We start from the raw sequence: 11,309 nt of genomic DNA, 5'->3' as shown, positions 1-11,309 counted from the left end.
CCTCGGGGCCCGAGTCGCCCTTGAACTGAACAGTGACCCCTTCAGCGCTTCTTGGGCCGGACCTGGGGTGGGGAATGAGGTTTTGAGAGGGGATTCTGACTCGGCTTCATGGTGGGCTGCAATGGGATCTATCTGCTAAGGGCGGTTTCGCCGAGACCAGACGATAAGAAATGAGCCAGGAAAAAGATGTGGGGGGAAAGTCACCGAAAGCAGAAGGAACAGCCCGTGGAAAGGTGGGAATGGCCTAGTGGGAGAAAGGGGAGTGTGGGGAGAGGAGGTCAGGACGGAGGCAGAGCCTGGTCACGTGCGGAACGCCCTAGCTGTGCGCCCCGGGTACACTGTCTGGCCCACCCAGTTTACTCTTGAAAGACAGCGCCGACAAAGATTCCCATTTCGTTGGGCGGTTGGGAGGAGTCAGGACACCCGGCAAACGCTCCGCTGCGGTGCGGGGCGGGGTAACTTATGCAACCAGCGTTCGTCGAGCGACTGTGTCGTGCAAAGGCGAGAGGCCCCAGCTCCGATCTGCCCTGCGCCTCTACTCCCACCGGGGCGCTTCGCGCCTGCGCGCGTCCGTGGCCGCGCCTATCTCTACTCTGTCCGTTCGGGGAAGGGTCCGACGCAGCCGGCGCCAGTCAGCCCCGTCCCTGGCGGGGACAATAGTGACCCCCGAGCGCCGGGGGCGCACAAGCAGCCCCTGCGTAAGCCGGGACCCTTCGGTGCCCTCCGCGCGCCCCAGCGCCGCCGCCGGACCTCCGCCGGAAGTTGGCGGCCCGAGGCGGAAGGGGCGTCGCCGGAAGCCCCTTCGCGGGACGGTGCCACGTCGCGGGAGGTTGTGGTGGATCCCGGGACAGGGCCAGCACGATGGCGGACTGGGCTCGGGGTGAGCGTAGGGGAGCGGAGCCGGGGAGTGCGGGGCCGGCCCACACCCACGCCGCTGCCTGCAGGAGCCCGCCCCGGTGTTGTACCCCTGGGAACCCCTGGGTGGCGGGCGGGGCCGGCCGGCCGGGCCGCCGCAGGGTCGCGACGCCCTGAGGCCGCCCTTCCCTGGGCCCCGGTGCCCACGTCCCCGAGGCGGCGTGGTGGCAGGGCCTCCGCAGGACCCCCATTTTCCTGTGGAGGCCCTGTGCTCACCTGCGGAGTGGGGCGCCGATGCCGGTCTCGCTGAGCTGTCAAGTGGCCGCGGGGTCTGTAGGCATCAGTGACGCCCCCGGAACCCGGTCTCACTGAGGCATCTGGTTCTCCGCCAATGGGGGGCCGTAGTTTCCACAGACCTGGTGCGGCGGGATTCCGAGTTACCTGCCTCAGCCCTGTCTCGCTTCCCAGCCGGCCCTGGTCTGGGGGGTGGGGGAGCGAGGTTTAGTGGTTTCCTCCCAGGTTACTGGTCACTTCACTGCTTCGGACTCAGTGTGCGGGTGGTCACTGCCTGCTGTCCTCTGGGTGCCCTCCCTAAGTCTTCCCTAGTCCACACCAGCCTGTACTGTTTACCCCTGAGAGCAGGTCGCAAGCACACCGGTGTGTGGACAGGCAGTCCAGAGCTGTCACAGACCACCTGAAAGTGCCAGTGGGGGTTCCTTCCCCTCCCCACCTGGGCGTGGACACGCGCAGCCTGCCCACACGTGTGAAGTCTGTGCACCAGACCCTGGGTCCCCCAGGCGTCAGGGCGGGACTGTCGTGAGAGCCCTGAGGCCACCAAGGGCTGCTGGGTGGGGTTGAGGGCTCGAGGATGGACATGCCCCTCAGCCTCTCTCTCCCTGCAGCTCAGAGCTCCGGTGCCGTGGAGGAGATTCTAGACCGGGAGAACCTGCGGATGGCCGACAGCCTGGCCTCCAAGGTCACCAGGCTCAAATCGGTCAGTAGTGGCCCACTGCTGGCTTCCAGCTGGCACCCTGCAGTAGGCCCAGAGAGGGTAGAGGCCTGGAAGGGCTTCCTGTCCTTCCCACCTGTGTGAGGCCCGGGTGGCACTGGGCCTGACCCCTGGTGGTGGCCATGTAACTGGCAGAGCTGTTGGCAGGGTCTGCTGGTCTTGGGGGGTCAGGTGCCCTCAAGTGTGTGGCCCTGGCCTGACCCTGCCCCATCTGTGTCCCAACCAGCTGGCCCTGGACATCGACAGGGATGCGGAGGACCAGAACCGGTACCTGGATGGCATGGTAAGGTCTGCAGCAGGTACGGGCCTCCGTCAGCTCTGCCCTTTGCCTGCTGCCAGGCTCCGGCATGGGCGTAGAGGCGCCGCCCCTGGTGACGAGCTGGGTTCCTCCCCCAGGACTCGGACTTCGCAAGCGTGACAGGCCTGCTCACGGGGAGCGTAAAGCGCTTTTCCACAATGGCACGGTCTGGGCGAGACAACCGGAAGCTTCTGTGCTGTGTGGCCATGGGCCTGATCGTGGCCTTCTTCATCCTCTCCTACCTCCTGTCGAAGGCAAGGACGTGAGCCAGGGGAGCTGGCTTCTGTGGGTGCCCAGGGCAGCCACAGCCTTCCCCCACCTGGTGTCCAGGGCTCTGGCAGACCTCCTGCAAAATACTCCTTTGAAATGGTGGCTGTGGTCGAGGAATCTTCCTGTGTGGCTGGGAGGCCACGCTGCCTCTGAGTGGGAGCCCTGTGTGCCGGGGCCCCATGTCTGAGCAGAGCAGTTGTAAGTCCTGTACGTGGCCACCTGTTTGCAGCCCTTCCCCAGCCCTGAGGGCTCCTCCACTCCACACCTGCCGGGGTGAGGCCACAGCTCGTCTCTGAGGTTCTGACGGGGGCAGGGGCTGAGGCTGTGAACCTCTGATCAGCTCATCTTCGCTACCCGGGTCCTGGCCCAGGGGCGGCAGTTACTCCAGGCCAGGGCTGCGTGCGTGGGTGGACCCGTGCTGAGGGCCCCCACTTGGCCTCCGCCTGCCCTCCCATCCCATGTCTGAAGCCAGACCATCGGGGAGGGGCAGGGGTGTGGATGGAGGCCCTGGGCCCTGTCCCTTTGGATCCTGCAGCTGTGTACCCCAGGGTGGGGAGCCACAGCTTCTCGGGGTGAGGATCTTCCCACACATGCGTCCTGGAGGCCAGGCTGCTGGAACGGGGCTCTGGGGGCTCAGAGTCCGGCTGAGTGCGTCGTGGGGACTTGTGGGTCTTGACGGGACCCCCTTTGTAGGACTCACAGGTCACTTCCTGATGGTCACCGGGCTATTTCTTCTGTACCAAGCCAAGCCGTGCCTCCCTCAGGGAGCCTCCCCTTGCTGTGAGGGGGCCCTGGGCCAGCCCCTCACCCCAGCTTCTCCATACTGTTCTCCCTGGGCCCCGGCTGCCCACTTGGCCAGCTGCACGTACCACAAACCAGACCCCAGGCCCAGCCAGGCCAGTGGCTCCCCCGCAGTGAGGCCCCAGCACCCTGTCTTTACGTGGAGACTTGTCCTGGGCTCGGTGTCCCTCCCTGTCCTCGTGCCCACCGTCTCCCTTCCTGGTCAGGTGGCGCCCTGCCCGCCCTCCTGCATGGTCACCCCACGTGTGGTCACACCCATGGGCCTGTTGGCTCCTGCCTTCCCGCTGCTGCTCCCAGCAGGCCCGGCATGGTCACCACAGTGTCCTCTTCCACACACCTGGATGGGCCCGTCCGGCTCTGGAGGAGGACCCCACCTTCCCCCTCCCGAGGGCTCTGCCCTGTCAGCCCCACTGTCCAGCATGTGCTCACTTGCCTCCAAGGCTGCCAGCCTACCTCTGTCTCAGGCTGCTTCTCCTTGACGGTTCAGCCCTAGGGTCCTGCCCTGCTTGCGGGTGAACCTGTGCACCTTGACTTTGGCTCAGCCCCCCGCCCATCTTGAGCGAATGGGGACTTGTCCACAGTTCACCAAGCGGCACAGCAGCCGCTGCCTGCGTGTCTCCGTCTGCTCACTGCAGACACCGCAGCCCGAGCGCCTGCCCCCCATCCCTTCTTGGGCCTGTGGTGCCGCCCTCAGGCCCTGAGAACAAGGCCCGGCACCAGTCACCACCAAGGGCGGCTGTGCCACCCGTGGCCGGTACAGACGAGGAACATAGGCTCTGTGCTCTCTGCGTCCTCGGGTTGCTGGTCTTGCCTTGCAGCTTCCGTTTGTATGGGGGCCTGGGCTTTAGCTCCTTTCGTTTTGCTTCTTGTTCCTCGTTCTCATTGTGTTAGGGGGGTCGGCGACTCAGAGCGGGGTGTCCTGCGGGCTGTACCCTCTCGCCTGAGCACAGCGCTTGACCCTGGGGCAGGAGGGTTTGCTGACACTGACCCCCAGGACCAGTCTGTGTCACATGAGGACAGCTGGCCAGGCCCTGTCCCATAGTTTGATGACAAAGCACTGAACCATAAAAATTTGGAGTAAACAGCCCTGGCTGGTGTAGCTCAGTGGGTTGAATGCCAGCTTACAAACCAAAGGGTTGCCAGTTTGATCCCCGGTCAGGGCACATGCCTGGGTTGCAGGCCAGGTCCCCAGTAGGGGGCACTTGAGAGGCAACTACACATTGATGTTTCCCTCTCTCCCTCCCTCTCTCTCTAAAAATAATAAATAAAATCCCTTTTAAAAATTTGGAATAAACAGCTTCCTCCTTTCCTTGGGGGCTGGGGACGGTTTTGCGTGGCACTGACCCTGGTCCAAAGACACTGGGGGCGCAGGCGGGTCTTGGGCTCCCCCAGGTCCCGCACCTCCTGGCTTGTGCCCTCAGGCGGCCTTCCCTGCCACGTTTCTAGCTCTGGGGCGGCGGGGTGGGGGGGGCTGGGGGCCGCCTCTTCAAGGTTCAACAGAGAACGGGGATGATGGGGATGAGGGTCACCGGGAGCCAGCTGGCACCTTCCCTGCCCGCATCCTGGGCTTCCTGCCTCGTCACCGATCACCTCGAATCCCAGTCACTTGAGTGGCAGTAGTGACTGACTCATGTCTCACAGTCACTGTGGTTGGGACTTGAGACAGGCTGGGGGTCAGCACCTGAAGGCTCGCTCGCTCGGTGGCAGGTGAGGGCCAGGGCGAGCAGAGGGCTGGGTGCTGCCCACAGCCTCACAACTTATGCTATTACGGAAGGTGAGCAAGGTGCGGGGGTGGGGATCCAGGTGGAAGCTGCCTGCTCTGTGCGCTGTGTGGTGTGGCCCTCGGGAACCCTAATGTCACTTTGTTCAGGGACATCACAGGCTCCAGTCCAGATTAGAGGGGAGGGGTACAGACCCCTTCTCTTGGGGAGGCTCCGTCGCGGGGGGAGAAGAACACATGGGAGGGGACAGGCCAGCGTGGCCGTCTGGAGCCTCTAAACTCACAGGGCGCGGCCCAAGGAGAAATCGGGAGGACAGGTTGGGCGTCTGAGCTCCCGAGCCCTCCTGGAAGACTTGACCCTGCCCCCAAGACAAGCCCATTGCTAATGGAATCGTGATTTATTAAATATGTGGGCACAGCAGGAAAGAAAATCAGCAAACAGAAAAGTAGCATAGAAAAAATGTCACAAGTCTCCAAACAAGTGTGCTGGACCCTGCAGGGCCAGGTGGCCGCCGCTCAGCGGGGCAGTGTCCGCGCCCACGGCCCAGGCCCGAGGCTGGGGCGCCGTGTGTGGGGCTGCGGGGTGGGGCTAGTCCGCTTGCACGACCAGGGGCGTCATGTAGTCAGAGTGTTTGATGCCGAAGGTGATGATGGGAGCGCAGGGCTTGGTCATCGTCACCTGGGAGAGAAGAGGCTGTGAGAGGGGCTGCCCCCCCGCCCGCACCCCACAGGCTCTGCCCTCTCAGGCTGGGCTTGCTGGTGGCTTTACTTTCCCAAGGACGGCTAGCGTGAAGCTCACACTGCCAGGTTCGAATACAGGGCCTGCTATGTGGCAAGTGCTCAGTAGCATTAACTATCTGGGGACGAGGAGCCTGCCCGCTGGGGGAGGGGCCAGGTGCCTGGAATGCACCAGCAGGCCCCCCAACCCCTCCCTGTCGGGGCAAGGTCACCCCCGGACCCACCCCCTCCGCTGACACCGTCCCCTGCCTTTCAGACCTTCTCAGGGCTGTGGGCCCCCGGCCCTGGCTTGAGGGTCTTGTCCCCGGGGGGCTCCACGCGGGCCGCGATGGTGTACTGTGGAGCCTTCGCCTTGGTCACCTGCACGTCGGTCTGGTGGTAGGCTGCGGGGCCTGGGGTCTGGGGGGCCAAAGGGGCTCAGACAGGCTCTGCCTGCCTGGGCATGTGGCCCCAGAGGGCAAGAGGCCAGTGCCAGACTTCAGACCTCAGGCCCTGGGTCTCCGCGCGTCCATGCAAGGGCCCCTCCGACTCCAGTGTTCCCCGCGGGGTGAAGCCCCAGTGCTGTGGGACCCTGTCTGGGTGGGACGCTGCCCTCGACTTCAGCCTCACGGTGGCAGGGACACCCAGTGCGTGGTGGCCTGGGCTCACCCTGCCGCATGTGTGAGAGGCCCTTTTCTGGGCCGGGTGCTGTCCTGTGGGGCCAGACTGCACAGGAGGGGCCACCGGTGCAACTGGGGCGTTGGCACTGGCTGCCACATCCAGTCCCCAGCTCCCCTCGTCCCGCACCAGCCCCCTGCCCTCGCCCTCGTCCGCACGTGGGGCTTTGTGGCCCCTGCCCTGCTCAGCCCTCCCCAGCACTGCAGTGTGACTGGGCACGTGGTGGGTCCCCAGCAGATGAAGTGCTGAGGGCCTTCAGGGGGGCAGGGGCAGGCTGGTGGGTGCTGGGTCCTGGGGAAGGGGCCACTAGGGCCAGTCTCGGGGTGCGCTGCCCCCCCCCCCCCCCCCGTGCGCCTTGCCTTGTGCAGATCGTCGCTGAAGCTGCCCAGCTTGCTGCGGCCCTTGATGGAGAAGGAAGGCTGGGAGGCCTTGCCCACAGAGTGTGGCCCCATCACAGCAGGCAGCATGTACGCGGCGGGGCCTGCGGGGGGCGCCAGCACTGAGTCTCTCCCGCCCCAGCAGACCCCCACCCAGCCGGCGGGGCTGTCAGGGCTGCCACGGACCTGGGGTGCTGTCCACTCGGAAGGTCCTGGTCCGGGCGGAAATGGAGTGGCTGGGCGCTGAGTCGAACACGTGCTTGGTAGATCTCTCCGGGAAGTAGTCGCCTGCAGGAGGGAAGCAGCAGGGGGTGCTGGCAGGGCAGGGGCCGTCCTGCACTCGCCTGGTTGGCACAGGGGCCTCAAGGATGACCCCTGACATTGTGGGCACCCGGCCCCTGGGTCCCCCAGCTCGGGTAGTGAGGATGGTGACGGCGAGGGGTCAGGGGTGTAGGGAGGGGAGGTGCTGCGGGGTGGGGACCGGGGCCCTGGAAGGCCAGGTCAGAGCTGGCTCAGGTGTCTCAGAGGCTCCCCTGTGGCAGCAGCTCCTCTGGGGCCTGGTGGTCACTCCCCTGGAGGAGGGCGGCGGCTGTGCTCCCTCACATGCCAGCTCAGCGGTGCGGTGGCCTCGGCAGGGCCACTGTCACGCACCAGGGCCGGGGGTCAGCATGGTCTTGGTGTGGTAGCGGCCCAGGATAGAGAAGGAGGGGCCGTAGTCCTTGCCGGTCCTCAGTATCTTGGGGTTCACGCTGTAGCGAGGCCCTGGGGAGCAGTTCTCTGCCAGGAGCATGGGGGCCCCGCGGAAGCTGTAGGCGGGTGCACGCAGCTTGGTGGGCGTGTGCTTCACAAAGCCTGCGGGGTGGGGCTCTCAGCCGTCAGGAGCCAGACCCCGACCTTTTCCCCACCCTGTTGAAGCCAGAGGGGTTGATGCTCTGTGGCCCAAATGAGCCCCAGGCCCTTCCCCCGACCCTCCCCAGGCTCTCCCTAGACCTGGCTCCTGTCCCCTGGGAGACCAGGCTCCCAGGCACCTACCTGTGGTAGGTGGAATCAGGTACTTGGGCCCGGGGCTGCTGTACAGGGCCATGATGGGCCCCCGGGGGCGATGGGGCCTCCAGCTTCCCACCCATACTTCCTCCACCATGGTGGCTCTGTGCGCGGACAGGAGGGTGAGCAAGGGCTGGGAGGGTCCATCTCCCCCCCTCACCGTCACCCCTGCCTGTGTCCGCACCCACTCCTCAGCAGGGTCACAAGCTGTGACTAGACCTAAGGGCCATGGAAGCTTCTGTTTGGAGTCGTGGGTTTGCTCTGCCCTCACCAGTGCCCGAGACAGCGGCCTCAGACGCCCGGGCACAAGCCCAGACCAGCTGTGTCTTCGGGGCCTCAGAGACCGCCCCTCACTGGCCCTAGGGGGTCTGGCTAGTTCTTCCCATTCAGAGGCTGCTGGGCGGGAGCAGCGGGCAGCTGGGCTGAGGCTGAGCTCTAGGCTGGGGCGGGACCCCTCTGGAGGGGCCCTTGCCTCTTGGGTCCGGGTGCAGCACTCAGCAGCCTCAGGACCGAGCCTCCTCAGAGGTGGTCCCGTTGCATTGTCCTTGGTGCCGGAGTTCCCCAGAAAGCAGCATGCAAGGAAGGCCTCTGCCCCTCTCCTCTCCCGTGGGGGGGCTGGAGGCGTTGGGGCGGGTCCCGGCCCCTGAGCTCTGGAATGTAGGTCTGGGAGGATGGGTTCTAGATTCCTGTCTGTGTGAGGGAGACAATGGTCTCTACTGGAGGGACCCCCCCACCCCACACCTTGCCAGGCATGGCTCTGATCCCGGGACTTCACTCTGCTCCTCGTCACCCAAAAGAGTTCGTGGGGACCCAGAGCCAGGTGGCCCAGGGGCAAGGCTGTGAGGGGTGGAGTTGGGCCTGCTGAGTTCTGACCCTGGAGACCACTGAGCAGGGGAAACAGAGGCAGGAAGGGGTCCTGGGGTCCTGGGCTAGGGCTGGAGGGGAGCTGGCGGCCTCTGCCTGGACCCCGCTCTGTCTCCCGCCACAGACGAGGCCAGCCGGCCCCTCAGGCTCAGGGTCCTCACAGTCTGGCACACATCTTTTCGCCTCTGCTGGGCCCCTCTTGGGGCTCTGGCTTGGGCATCTTCCAGGCTCTTTCCTTGGGTGACTTTGCGGGGAGACACTCCCCTCACCCCTGGACCATGCCACGTGTGGACTGTGGCAGCTTACCGGCTCAGAGTGAGCGCCCCTCCCAGCCGGGCCCCTTCCCGGTCGGGCTCTCTGCCCGGCCCTGCTCTGGGCCCGTTCCCAGCTCCACCGCGAGTGTCTGTGCCTGTCCCTGTCCTCCGGCCCCCACGGGCCTCGGACTGGCTTTGCGTTGCTGGGCCACCCTCTGTGTGGGGAGCTTCCACGGGTGTGCCTCACGCATGTGCACCCGTGTGCATGTGGTTGTGTCCCTGAGTGTGGAAGGAGACAGACGGAGCCTGAGCTGCAGGAGGCTTTATTGAGTGAGTAGTGGAGGAGGACCTCACGCACGGGGAGGTGGGCGTGGGCATGTGGTCACCGCTGGGGTCCGCTAGGTGCTGTCCTCACTGCCCAGCACTTGCACCTGGAAGGCAGACATGGGGGGGGTCCCTCCTGGTGACCAGTCACCAGAGAGCCACAGCTCTGTCAGGAGCACGGGTGCAGGCCACCCTCTGGGGGACCGTGGGCTCGCACCACTGGGGGGCAGTGTATACGGGCTGAGGGCTGCCCTGTGGGCAGTGAGGGCTGTGGTGTCACCCCCCGCCGGTGCGGCAGCGTGGGGTGTCTGCGGGTCGGAGGGCCGGGGGAGCAGGGCTGTGGGAAGTGGGTGCCCCCGACACCGTACCAGCAGCTTGACCAGCTCCGCCTTGTGCACGGGCTGCAGGCCGTCTATGCAGGACTTGAGCTCGGCCAGCGCTGCCTTGGCGTCGGCGTTGACGTCCTGCTTGCCCAGGGGCCCCTCGTAGAGCTCCTCGGGGGACCCCACCAGCAGCGTTTGCAGGAATTCCATGAAAAACTCACTGTTGTCCTCCCCCGTGGCCCGCCCTGTGGGGGGGGGGTTGCGAGGCGATGCCAGGACAGGGGGAACCTAGCCCTGGCCCCTAGCTGCCCCAGGCCTCCAACGTCTGTGGTCTCCAGACCCCCCATCTAGGCCCGCCTCACCTGCGCCAGGTGTCCCCCATGCTTACGCAGCCTCACCTGCCCCTGATCTTTCTCCACAGCACCCCCAAACCCACCTGCCCGCAGACCCCACCTGTGACCCTAACCTCAGCTTTCTGTCTTCACCCTCTGCTCCCTGGACTGCAGGGGAAGGACAGCCAAGCTCCTGGCACGGGGATCCCCTCCCTTTGAGGCTTGGAGAGCGGGGACTGGAGTCGGCAGGGGCTGGGGTTGGTGCCCACCTCTGTGTTCTGGGATGGAGGAGAGCTGGGGTGCTTGGGAAGTTGGGCACCCTCCACTGTGGGGGGGCCCAGTGCCTGGATTTCTAGCTTGCTAGTTCCCCACCCCCCGCCCACAGCAGAGTGTGCTGGAAGCACCTGTCTGCACAGACTCACCGCAGGTGCAGAGCAAGGTGACTGCCACCAGCAGGAGGGTGCTGCTCCCCTTCATGGCGGACAGCAGAGGTTCCCCAGGAGTGGCCTTGGCCGACTTTATGTCTCAGGGGCGGCCCCTGGCCAGGGGCAGGTGAGGGTGGGGGCGGGCCAACCTGCCCATCAGGACCTGCCAGTGGGAGGTGGGATGGTAGGGGTGTGTCCTCACCTTGCCCTCCAGGGGGCACTGTGCAGCCACAGTCTTAGGTGCTGGTGAGGGTGGGCAGCAAACAGTTTTGGGGGATTGGGCACGGGTGAGGGGTGCCATGACCCTGTTCAGGGAGGAAGGATGGTGGTGCCGAGGGCCTCTGGCTTGTGGCTCAGAGTGGCCGGCTCTGGGCTGGTTCTGAGTCTTTGTTTTTGCGGGGAAGTTCCCCTCCATTTGGTGAGCCACATGGGTCGGCATCTGGCTTGCAGCCCAGGGACTCAGGCCAGCAGAGGTGGGGGGCCTCCTGGAGCCTGTGTATCTGGCCGTGGGAGACGGGGAGTGGGGGTGGGGGTGCTCAGGAGGCCTGAGCGGGAAGCTGCATCCAGGGATGGAAGGTGGGCCTGGGAGGACGGAGGGGTGAGGAACAGGGCCGTCCCTGAGGCCTGGTGGTGCAACCGTGTCCTTGCCAGAAGCAAGGCGGCAGAGCTTCCTTCTGTGGCCTGGCCAGCCCAAGCTGGTCTCAGATACAGGGGGACAGTCACACCTACCCGAGCCCCAACCAGGTGCCTCCTGGTTTCTGGAGTCCTGGCCTTGCCTCCTGTCCCGTGCTGCCACCTGGCGGCTAATGGTGTCCTACTGGATGGTCCTGCTCGCCGCGGAGGACCCAGGAGCCCAGCCCCCGCCCAGCCAGCTCCGTTGGGCACTGACCTGCACATCCCCAGACAAATCCACAGATTGGCCTTGTCCATGTTGGCGACCATGGTGTGCTTTGCACCCTGTCCCTCATTTGCCTCCATCGGGGCTCGACTCTCACAGAGCCCACGTGAGGCTCTCTGA

General features: G+C 65.5%; 3 protein-coding genes across 7 annotated transcripts; 1 reads left to right on the top strand and 2 right to left on the bottom strand.

Annotated features, from left to right (window-relative positions):
* The first annotated feature begins 55 nt into the window (after nt 1-55).
* BET1L (Bet1 golgi vesicular membrane trafficking protein like) lies at nt 56-4,516 on the top strand. Of its 3 annotated transcripts, none has more exons than XM_045183513.3 (4): nt 56-233; nt 1,758-1,849; nt 2,091-2,163; nt 2,261-4,516. In XM_045183513.3, exons 2-4 carry the CDS (start codon nt 1,808-1,810, stop codon nt 2,617-2,619), a joined length of 474 nt encoding a protein of 157 aa, XP_045039448.2. In that variant the 5' UTR covers nt 56-233; nt 1,758-1,807; the 3' UTR covers nt 2,620-4,516. The 3 variants fall into 3 exon arrangements, with proteins under 3 accessions (XP_045039448.2, XP_053779679.1, XP_053779680.1); XM_053923704.1 differs by lacking the exon at nt 56-233 and adding an exon at nt 420-880; XM_053923705.1 differs by lacking the exon at nt 56-233 and adding an exon at nt 429-880 and having other exon boundaries at nt 2,091-2,147; nt 2,261-2,572.
* Nucleotides 4,517-5,346: 830 nt separating this feature from the next.
* On the bottom strand, nt 5,347-9,096 carry CIMAP1A (ciliary microtubule associated protein 1A). 3 transcript variants are annotated; one of them, XM_053925762.1, is made up of 7 exons: nt 8,041-9,096; nt 7,758-7,873; nt 7,377-7,577; nt 6,912-7,013; nt 6,708-6,829; nt 5,950-6,090; nt 5,347-5,632 (listed from the first exon to the last, which is right to left on the bottom strand). In XM_053925762.1, the coding sequence occupies exons 2-7, from the start codon at nt 7,864-7,866 to the stop codon at nt 5,543-5,545; spliced, it is 765 nt and encodes a 254-aa protein (XP_053781737.1). In that variant the 5' UTR covers nt 7,867-7,873; nt 8,041-9,096; the 3' UTR covers nt 5,347-5,542. The 3 variants fall into 3 exon arrangements, with proteins under 3 accessions (XP_053781737.1, XP_024430341.1, XP_045039495.1); XM_024574573.3 differs by having other exon boundaries at nt 7,758-9,096; XM_045183560.2 differs by having other exon boundaries at nt 7,377-7,531; nt 7,758-9,096.
* Nucleotides 9,097-9,194: 98 nt separating this feature from the next.
* SCGB1C1 (secretoglobin family 1C member 1) lies at nt 9,195-10,396 on the bottom strand. Its single transcript, XM_024574563.3, has 3 exons — nt 10,289-10,396; nt 9,580-9,779; nt 9,195-9,318 (listed from the first exon to the last, which is right to left on the bottom strand). Exons 1-3 carry the CDS (start codon nt 10,341-10,343, stop codon nt 9,286-9,288), a joined length of 288 nt encoding a protein of 95 aa, XP_024430331.1. The 5' UTR covers nt 10,344-10,396; the 3' UTR covers nt 9,195-9,285.
* Between the last annotated feature and the right edge of the window lie 913 nt (nt 10,397-11,309).

The sequence above is a fragment of the Desmodus rotundus genome, chromosome 5 (genome assembly GCF_022682495.2).
Source record: "Desmodus rotundus isolate HL8 chromosome 5, HLdesRot8A.1, whole genome shotgun sequence".
Lineage (NCBI taxonomy): Eukaryota > Metazoa > Chordata > Mammalia > Chiroptera > Phyllostomidae > Desmodus > Desmodus rotundus.
The sequence above is the reverse complement of the archived record's forward strand: the minus strand, read 5'-3'. Positions and strand labels throughout refer to the sequence as shown.